Source organism: Callithrix jacchus, chromosome 7 (genome assembly GCF_049354715.1).
Source record: "Callithrix jacchus isolate 240 chromosome 7, calJac240_pri, whole genome shotgun sequence".
NCBI classification, from domain to species: domain Eukaryota; kingdom Metazoa; phylum Chordata; class Mammalia; order Primates; family Cebidae; genus Callithrix; species Callithrix jacchus.
Window position 1 is genome coordinate 63,500,077 of NC_133508.1, and position 10,352 is coordinate 63,510,428.

At 54.1% G+C, this 10,352-nt stretch overlaps 1 protein-coding gene across 6 annotated transcripts in view; it reads left to right on the forward strand.

Annotated features, from left to right (window-relative positions):
* ZDHHC18 (zDHHC palmitoyltransferase 18) overlaps positions 1–7,557 on the forward strand; it is a 31,948-nt gene extending 24,391 nt beyond the window's left edge. Inside the window, exons 4-10 of one of the 6 annotated variants that reach the window (XM_035308285.3) lie at positions 222–359; positions 478–526; positions 1,052–1,154; positions 2,678–2,790; positions 3,679–3,778; positions 6,134–6,210; positions 6,792–7,557. In XM_035308285.3, coding sequence (XP_035164176.2) covers positions 222–359; positions 478–526; positions 1,052–1,154; positions 2,678–2,790; positions 3,679–3,778; positions 6,134–6,175 — 545 coding nt within the window. In that variant the 3' untranslated portion in view covers positions 6,176–6,210; positions 6,792–7,557. The other 5 variants (XM_035308288.3, XM_035308289.3, XR_013519884.1 and 2 more) reach the window with 5 other exon arrangements.
* The last annotated feature ends 2,795 nt before the right edge of the window (positions 7,558–10,352 follow it).

Genomic DNA, 10,352 nt, shown 5'->3' on the forward strand with positions numbered 1-10,352 from the left:
TGAGACATGAAGTAGGAGTTACAGTGAACCAGATAAAGGGACAGGAGAGAGTGCATCAGGCAGTGGGAACCAGAAGCAGGTATGTCCGAGGCCTGGGAGCCAGCTGGTGCTGTGAGAGTGAAAGGGTAGGAAAGCCCAGCCAGCCATGGGTGAGGCCACTGAATGCCTGTGCTCACTGCAGACCAGCACACACTAACCCATTGCCCCTTGCCCTTGTCCAGAACGATTTGACCATCACTGCCCCTGGGTAGGCAACTGTGTGGGGAGACGGAACTATCGCTTCTTCTACGCGTTTATTCTCTCCCTCTCATTCCTGACGGCCTTCATCTTTGCCTGCGTGGTCACCCACCTGACGTTGCGTGAGTTGCGAGTGAGGGCAGCGGGGAGTGGGAGGGGCCAGCCAGCAAGCTCAAGGGTCAGCAAGCTTCAGCAGTCACTGTTCCTCTGAGCTGGTCCTTTCCTGTTTCTTCCTCCCAGGCTCTCAGGGAAGCAACTTCCTCTCCACTCTGAAGGAGACACCAGCAAGATATCCTTTGTCAGCTAGAGGACACTCCAGTGGAAACTGAGGTCCCTTCACTGGGTGGGTCCCATGCCTCATCCTCTAATCAGAGGGGAACAGGATACAGGGCACATTTGTCCTCTAGAATCCAATGTACCAGCCCTCTGTTGATACCCAGGCAAGAGCTGATCCTAAATGGGGCGTTGTGGGGCTAGAGGGAGATCCCCATCTTCAGGGGCTTTGAAGAGAATGTGTCCCTTAAGATGCCAAGCTCCCTGGATCATGTCATGCCTGAGGCTCTTTGTAATTTAGAACCCTCAGTTTTCTCTGCGGTCCGTCACCCTGACCTTGTCTGGCTCTTGAGTGGGGTGCTGACCCTTCCATGGGCCCCAGAAGGTGATCCTGCTAGAAAGTGGGGACTTGGCCATAGGAAGGTTCCAGAACTTCTCAGCTCTCTGGGGAAACAGCTCCATGGAAGGATGGGTGAGGCAGGCCAGGTGTGGCTGGGAGGCTCCCCGCCCTCCACCTGTGTGGGTCCTTAACTGCCCCCACCGTGCTGGAGTTGGTGATCTGCTTCTTCTCCATCTGGTCCATTCTGGGCCTCTCAGGGTTTCACACGTACCTCGTCGCCTCCAACCTGACTACTAATGAAGATGTGAGTAAACCTGGAGCCACTCCTCATTCTCGGGCATTGCCCTCAGGAGGAGGCAGGGCTGAGGGATCCCGGGCAGCCGAGTGTAGTCCTGACTCACGGACTGCTGGGGAAAATATCTGTTAAGCAGCCACACACCTCCCAGTCCTCTCAGCTGGGCCCTGCTGGGTCTAATGCAGGCCTCTGAGACCTCTGCATGCTTCAGTCTCGATGCAGGCTCCTGAGGCTCCAGGTTGTTTTTCTCCACAGGCCGCAGGAGGCAGTACTCACACCACAACATGCATGTTTGGCTGGCACGTGACCACTTAAAAAATTCTTTCCGTTCCTGTCATCTCTTTGGGTCCTTTTGTCAAGCCTGAGGAAGAAAGAGCAGGGATGCTTTTTTCCCATTTGATGACTGAGAGACATGTCCCATGTGTGGGAGGTCACACAGCTGGGAAGGGTCAGAGCCAAGGTTGGTGCCCAGTCACAGGTACGCTCTCCCTCTTCCACACTGCCCCTGTCAGCAGCAAAGCTGTGACTGTTCTGTGGGTGTCACTGGCCTGTCTTGGCTGCCCCTCTCAATATGCATGCCTGGGAGAGACAGGGTACAGGCCAGTGGGGCTCCCTTGGCCCTCCCTACCTGCCATCCTCTGGACTGCCACCAACAAGTGTTGTATGATGTGCCCAACCCTGGCCAGACCTGACCTCCTCTCCTCATCCTCCAAACACTAAAAAAACAAATGAGAGCATCTGCGTCCGGGCCCACTATCTGGTACTTACCAGCAGCCCATCATCCAACAGAAAATACATTCCCTGACCTCATCCGCTCATTCAGGGAAACAAAACTTAACACACATGGCAGGGCATTGTGTGCTAGGTGATGGTGAGAGCAGAAATGACAACAGCCCACATCTCCTGCAGTAGCTTCTTGGGTGCCACTTCTGCAGCACATTACCAGAGGTTAAAGAGAAAGGAGTGTGTGGCCAAATAGGTGTAGAAAACTCTGGGTTAAAGTCAGGCAGGAATTCTTCATTGCTAAACTCCCCAGTGCCTTCAATAGCTGGCTTCACAAGAGCTAGAGAATCTGGCAGGAATGAATCTAATGTCCCAGCAATGGCATCTGAGAATTAGTATTATTTTCCCTATTTTCCACATGAGGACTCAGGCTTAGAGAAGTGGTGATCTGTCCAGGTTATGCAGCCAGTGAGTAGCAGGGCCGGGGCTCACAGGCAGGTCAGCCCTTGCCTTGCGCCCCTGCACTATCCTCCTTCAGAAGTGGCTGTCCAGAGAAGGGAGGAGTCATCCAATACGTTTCCTCTGGATGCTTCTCACGGGCTCTGCTCTGTCATCTCCTCTTTGGGACCTCCTAATCTCTGCCAGGGGTTCCCCCACATCCTCATTGAATGGCCCACATGAAAGACGTGTCCCCTTCTCTAACCAGAATTGGTTTCAAAATTAGCCAGCTGTCCCCAGCCTCTAGACCTCCCTCCTAGAAAAGTGAAGCAAAAGGAGGTACTTGACCCAGGCCTCCTTCCTGCTTGCAGATCAAAGGCTCGTGGTCCAGCAAGAGGGGCGGTGAGGCCTCTGTCAACCCCTACAGCCATAAAAGTATTATCACCAACTGCTGCGCTGTGCTCTGTGGCCCCCTACCTCCCAGGTAAGAGAGCAGGGCGCAGAAGAGGGGTCACAGGGCCAGGCCTGGCCAGTGGGGGGTGGCCCTTGAGTCCACACCTCTCAAAGTGTTCCTGGATATCAGCCGACCCCCCCCCACCCCAGATGCCCTCCGTCCACCACCCCCTGCTGAATGCATGAGGGCATTTGTCACATGAAGGAATTCCATGGAGAATTGTTATTAATCACCTGCTCATTGTAGAAAAAAATTAAGTACAAAATGTAAAACAGGAGAGCATTGGATAGGACATGTTAATCCTGCTCCCTGGATTTTAACCACCATGACTGCTTTGGCCACACTTGAGTAATACTGCCCTTCCAGTTGCCCATTGCCTGGACTGGGTGGTGACTCCATCCTCTCCTGGCAGTAGGAACCCTAGGGACTCAGCCCTGCCGGACGCTCCCTGTTCATCCCGACACCAGGGGGCACCAGAGCTTTAGAATGGGGATTAAATTGCTATGGACACTGCCAGGACAAGTCATCCCCACACAGTCATGTCCCCTCACTCCACCCAGTGTCCCTGTCACCCAGCCTGCCTAGAGAGGAAAAGAACATAGGAATCTCATAGCCACCAAATACCTATTCATCCTTGCTTTCCCCCTCACCTGCAGCCTGGCTTCTTGGCAGCCAAACAGACAGGTGGGCCAGTTGGAATTAATAGTGAATAAATTCTGTGGCCAAAAGCCAGAGGGCAGAGAGAGGCCTGCCAGAGGTAAGGGTCTTGGGCCTCCAGATGGGGAGCAGCTCTCTTTTCCTCAACCTTTCTCAGCCTGGGCCTTTGCTTGGCTGAGAGATAGACTCTACCGTCCAGCCCCTGGCCTGGAGCCTCGGTGTCAGGCAGGGCCCTCACGTGTCCCCCTTGTGTTTTGGAAGCCTGATTGACCGGAGGGGATTTGTGCAGTCCGACACCGTGTTGCCCTCACCCAGCAGAAGCGATGAGCCAGCCTGCAGAGCCAAGCCTGACGCCAGCATGGTAGGAGGCCACCCCTGACCGCAGCTCAGTACTTGCCACCTGCTGGCCTGTCTGCCCCTCTGCACTCAGCTGCCGGGACCCTCCCTGTTCCGTCCAAGGGAAGCAGAACTGCCAAAGACTCAAGTCTTTTCGTATTTATTTCCCATCCCGCGTGGCTTTCCCCAAACTGTTTTATGGCTATGCCCTCTGCTCCCCAAACCCAGGTTCCCACAGCCTTGGGCCCTAGGTTCCCCAAGCTGATCAGTGCCAGAAGAGGCCAAAGCCTCTGGAGGCCACCCAGGGAACCACACCAAGTCCTTGCCTGTGCCAGGCGAGCCCTGTGTGAGTGAGGCTGTGAACTGAGCGTGAGGCTTCCCAGGTGGGAGAACTGCTTGGGCCTTGCTTAGCCAGGGTCCTCAGGGTGAGGCGGGACTGATGAGTGGTCATCTCCGGACAGTGGGCTGTGGAGAGGAAGACTGCCTGCATTGCTTGGTCTGTGGGCTCCTCCATTCTCTTGGTGATGATACTTGTTCTTTCTTCTGTGGGAGTTTTTGGTGATTCTGGGGTTTCCCCCCGCTTATTTTAATGGAGTTGGCCAATAGGATAGAACTGGGGTTCCAGTAGAGAAGACAGTGTTGGTGGTGGGTGAGGGCAGTCTGTATCAGACGAAGGTGAATGGGCCAGCCAGGCACCCTCAGCCTCAGCTCCTGTGCAGTTTCTGGTCAGCACCATGGAAGTGGGAGCCTGATCCTTCCCCTGCCCTCGAAGAGCTCTTTAAGGGATCCCAGCCTGCCCCCCAACCTCTCACCCAAGCCAGGTCAGGGGATGGCTGGGTTATGCTCATGCTGGCAATACTTGAAACGGGTTTATTAATGCTGGGTATTTTGCACAATTTTGTAGACGTCTTTTCTACATAGTCTTTTTTAAATGGAAGAAAAAAAAGCCACATTACTGTCTGTGTAGTGCCACGTGAAGGGTCATCAGAAGGCTAGTTGGTTTTAATAAGTTTATTCCAAGAGACCTTCTGGCTGGAATGAGTGAGAGCATGTGTGCATGTGTGTGTGTTCGTGTGTGCCCTGTATGAATGTGGCTGGCTCCCACACCCCCTGGGCTGCCCCCTGCCCTATCCCCTTTGAGTGTTCAGAAGCAGCTTGAGCTGGGAGGATGGGGGCACATGAGAGAACCCTGGGCTCCCACTGGGGCTCAGCCCAGCCTCCTATCTTTCCTTCCTCTATGAACTTCAGACGGCCAGTGTCTGGGGACTCTGCCATTCTACCCCCAGCCCTGCCCCCCAGCCCCCAGGTGAGGCTTCCAGCTGGGACCTGCCCAGACTGGCTGAGCCTGGGCGTGGTGGGTGGGGTGATGGCTCTCGGGAGCGGCTGCCATTCTACAAGCCACATCCCCTCCTCTGAGCTCTGAGTATGGGACTCAGCGCCAGGGGCTGGAAGACAAGGTGTTTCTGCCAAGCGGGGACCTCCAATCAGAGAAAAGGAAGGAAGGTACAGGGTGAGCCAGGAGGCAAGTGAAGGTTGGCCTAAGTCTGGGCCAGAAACTCAGAGGATGTTTCTCCTCCGCTGGGAGCTGTAATTTCTTATCAAAATAGATATTGTCCCACCATCCACCTCCTTGGCCCTTCAGGTGGGCTGAAGCTCTTGGAAAATGACATAGAAAGTCCCCAGATCTTGCCCTTCTCACTCCAGAGGCTAGTGGTCACAGACAGCTGGGAATGGCAGTCACAGAGGGTCCCCTCTGGGAGAAACAGCTTCGCCCCAGCCTCAGGGCCCTGGGCCATCACTGCAGTGGCCCTGGGAGGTGAGGACGAAGCTGGCTGGAGGAGGGGCTTCTACCTACTTTTTATTTAAGCCAGCATTCTCTGTTCTTGCTTGTAATAAAACTTTAGTTTGTAAGAGTTGATTTGCTTTGGTTCGGTTTTTGTTTGCTTTTCCTTTGCTGAGGCCCCAGCCGACAGCCCCTCTGTTCTTTCAGACAAATTTGGTTCTTTCCTGGGGAGACAGTGAGAAGGCAGGCAGCCCAGTGATGTGGCTGCATTTTCCCTCACCTGGCTGGAGCTCTGTCCACTGGAGGCAGAGCAGAGAGGGCTGTGGCTGAGCCCCCATGGTCACGTGAAAAGAAGCCATCCTGTTCCCTCTTCCTCCCCTCAACTTTCCCCTGCCTCAGGGGTGTGGAGACTCCCAAATTCTTCTTCCCTACTGCCTTTCCTCTCTGATCCCCAGTGAGTGCTCAGCTAAGAAAACACTGGAGACGGTAGATTCCAGTGCAAGAGCTGGAGCTTCCCTGGCACCACCTCCCACCTGGGCAGCAGGGCCCAGCCAGACAACTCATAACACTGGCCCACCTCTCTGGTATCTCCCTCAGGAGGACACCTGTCAGGATTTTGCCATCTCCTGCACAGCCTGAGGGAGTTAACAGGCCTCTTTGCAGAGGGTTAGCTGGTAAGACTGTTTCTCCCCTGTCGGCCAGCACTGCCCGCTCCCCTCACACACCATCTCATCCTCATTGCATGCCTTGCCAACCCCATGGAGCCCATCCATCTGTCTGGTGTGTGGTGTGGTGTGTGTGCTGGTGCCGGTAGGGTCCCAGGGATCCCCCCTGAGCAGAAGGATCGGGATGTGGGGCAAGGCTTAGAGCCCAGCCCCATTGTGCACTAAGGAAGTAGCTTTGCGCAGAGCAGACCTCCACCTGGAAGAGGAGATGGAGGGTGAGGCTGGGGAGAGGATGGCAAACCTGCCTGGAGGTGCTTGGGTCTGGGCTGGTGGGTCCTGGTATGCAGGGGCTACTGGTCACTAACACTCTTGTGTCCTGGCTTTCTGTCCCGCTGTGCTTTCTCTCACCTGCCCGTTTTCTCTCCTGCTTCGTTGCCTGCTGCCCAAGCCTTGGCCCTTCTCTGGGGGAGAGGCAGGTGCTGTGGCAGCACCTGTCCCCACCACCAGGGCCCCTGAAGGCTACCTCCCTCCTCCTAATCCAGCTAACCCTCTCTCTTCTCCTTCTTTGCTGTCCTGCCGGGGATCTCCAGTGTGTGCAGGGGCTTAAGGACCTCCTGAGGACTGCTGCTCTCTGCCTCTCCAGGAGTGGCCTGGGGGGAGCCAGGCACCCAGCACCTCCACCTGCCTAACCTGTTGGCGGTCTGCCACCATCTGTGCCTACAGGGTCTGCCCCCGAGCCTGCCTGGCCTATATGCTCTCTAGGGCCCCCCGTAGGGGACGGGGGTGGGGGGCGGCTGGCCTCTTTGCCTCACCCTCACCCCATGCCGGCCAGAGTGTAGAAAGCCATAACGCAGCCATCAGCACAATAATGTGACTCTATGCTGAGAGGCTCCCTCTCTCATCCACTGACTTTCCCTTTCCCGGATTTGTGAGGTGTCAAGACTCTAGGAATCTTGCCTTACAGCCTGCCCCTCCACCCCCCTAGATCAGACTAACCATAGTCAAGCCCAGCAGGTTTCCTCTGGAGCCAGCTGGGGTGTTGATGGTGGATGACGCTGCTGAACAAGTTTGGTGACTGTTCTAAGCACAACTGGCTTGACACTGTTCCCACGGCCTGTCCACCTTCCCCACAACCCTCCACTGGAGTAGGTAGGATGCAGGGAGAGTGCTTGCATCCTTTGCTCTAGGCACTGAGGGCTGAGCTAGCTAGCTGTGTATAGCCCCATGCTCTTCAGGGGAACTAACGAAAGAAAACAGCTGGGCCAAGGAAAATCAGCTGAGCCCAGGGCTGTGGGCTGCTTGTCTGCTTTCCTGTACCTTTTTGTAACCAAAATAAAGATGTCCCCTCAAGACATACCCTTGGCTGTCTGGTGCCACCTTTACTTTGGGGCCTGGGGATGGGACCTGCAGCGGGTGTGCAGAACGTCTGGCTTCCCCTCACTCCCAGCTTTGTTCCAGCTGGCCAGTGCTGCTCTAGAGATTTAAAAGCACAATGAAGCCAGAAAGGACACAGGAAAAGTGGCTGACATCCTTTTCGCTGTGCCCCTCCAGAACTTCTGGTCTCAATTCCAGTGACCGCCCAGCCTTAGCTGACCTCTGGATTCTGAAAGGTCCCAGCCCAGGCTGAGACAGAGGGTTTAAGTTGTTTGGGACTGCCGTAGCCATGAACCAAACCAGCCCAGGGTACCAATCTCATGAACCTTCACTCTCCCCAGCTGCTGCCTCACATCAAGACACACACGTGCATACACTGTACTATGGGCTAAAAAATAGTTACCACTCCCATTCAGCAAGGGCTTGCCGAGCCCCAAGCCCATTTTCTCATCTGAACCTTTGAAGAAGATGATGTCAGCCTTTTTACAGATGAGGGAACTGAGACTCGGAAGAAACAGGAGCTGCCCGAGGTCACCTAGCTGGCAAAGCAGCAAATCCAGGGTCGGAACCTGATCTCTGCCCCAAGCTCTGACCCGTCTGCACCACCCAAGAAATGAATACAGCGGTGGGAGGATGAGATCTTGGATAAACCCTAAAATTAGAGAATGTCATAGCCAGTAGAGGGCTTAGAGTTGATCTGGGCCAGCCTCCTTGTTTTACTGTTAGGGAAATTGAAGCCCAGAGGCAGGAAGGGACCTGCCCAAGGCCTTATAACAGAGCTGGGATGCAGTCCCACACCTGACCTCATTCCATTCTCTCTCCATAAATTCCACACTGTCTCCTAGACTGGACGGGTTTAGGAGACTTGGGATACTCTGAACAGCAGTGCCTTGAGGAGAAAAAGACTCAGAACCACTGAATCACTCAAAAGTAATGTAGGCTACCCTGGGGACACTGCCTGTGGGGTCACCCTGCTCTACAAGGAGCAATTTTTAAAAATCATTTAATATCCCTTCCCAAAGGTAACTAGTAGAGTGAGCTCTTGGCTAGGTAACTGGACTCTTGTTCACAACTATCCAGTGGAAAAAGGTGCTAGAGCTTCCTCTGGCCACCTGTTCAATTTGATCATTCCAAGACAGAAATGTTTCTTAGGAAGTTCTTTCTAGAGTCTACCTGGAGTCCCTCCCACTGCTACCAGGGCCCTGTCCTCTGTCCCCAGTGGCGGTAGATAGCAAGTGCTTGCTGCCTTCTTCATCACAACTGCTCAAAGCCTATTGCCAGCTAAGAAGGATTGGTTGACTATGGGGCCAGAGCCCGTGAGATGCTGTGCTGACCCATTCTGGTAGGATGGATGCTCACTCTTCGGGAGGGTGAGGAAGTAGCAGGCGGGATGAGGAAAGCCCCTTTGGGCTGCAACCCCAGCTCCTGTCCTGCTGACTCAGACAGCTGACTGTGGAGCTCTGTGCCCTGCCAGGGCCTGCTGTCTCCTACCCGTCTGAGCTCCTGAACTTGGGAAATGGAGGCCCGGAGGCAAAGGGAGGTATCTGAGACAGGAACTGAGTCAGGATCAACAGGCCAGAGCGGGCAGGAGGTGTCAGGCAGCCTGGCTCCCAGATGCACCCCTGAGCTCCAGCAGGTGAGGAGTAGGAATGACGGGGCTTCCTTGCCCTTGCTCATGGCTATGCTGGGGGCGTGAACTACCACCTGGCTTAAGTGGCAGGAAACAAATGCTCCCTCCCTGGATTCAGAAGCTCCGAAGTTCCTGGACCTGCCAGGCCCTGCCTTCCATGTTCCCAGTGTCCTGGGATTTCCAGCTTTCCCCCAGGACTTGGGGAAGCCCTGGCTGGATGACGAGAACAAAGGAAGGCCCCTGAGGCTCCAGGGTCTGCTGAGGTCACAGGAATGTCCCAGATCAAGCTTGTCCAACCCATAGCCCACAGGCGGCATGCGGCTTTGAATGCAGCCCAACACAAATTAGTAAACTTTTTAAAACATGAGATTTTTTTTGCAATATATATGTTTTTTTAGCTCATCAGCTATATACAGTGTTAGTGTATTTTATGTATGGCCCAAGACAATTCTTCCGACGTGGCCCAGGGAAGCCAAAAAATTGGACACCCCTGTTCTAGATGGAGAGGAAGGAGGCAGTGCTGAGCACATCTGACCATCCATCTGGAGAAGGCTATAGGCAAACTGCCTCCTCTCCGCTGTAGACACCCAGCTGGGAAGGTCTGGCCTTTGACTAAGTCCTGGCTTAGGGTACTTCCTCATTTCACAGAACCTAGCTCTGTGTTAGTGCTCTGTGAGTACATGATTATCATAATAAAGTTGATGAGATTTTTTCACATGGTAATAATCGTTGCCATCTGGCCAGGCGCGGTAGCTCAAATATGTAATTCCAGCACTTTGGGAGGCTGAGACAGGGTGATCACTTGAACTCAGGAGTTCGAGACCAGTCTGGGCAACATGATGAAATCCTGTCTCTGCTTAAAAAAAAAAAAATCAAAATTAGCTGGGTGTGGTGCACGCCTGTAATCCCAGCTACTCGGGGAGGCTGAGGCAGGAAAATTGCTTCAACTCGGGAGGTAGAGGTTGCAGTGACCCAAGATCATGCCACTGCACTCCAGTCTGGGTGACAAGAGTGAAACTCTGTATCAAAAAAAAAAAAAAAAAAAAGGAAAAAAATAGTTGCCATCCATTCTACTGTGCTTTCCATTAACTCATGTAATTCTCACAAGTCCCATTTTATACATCCAGGAACTAAGGCTCACAGAGCT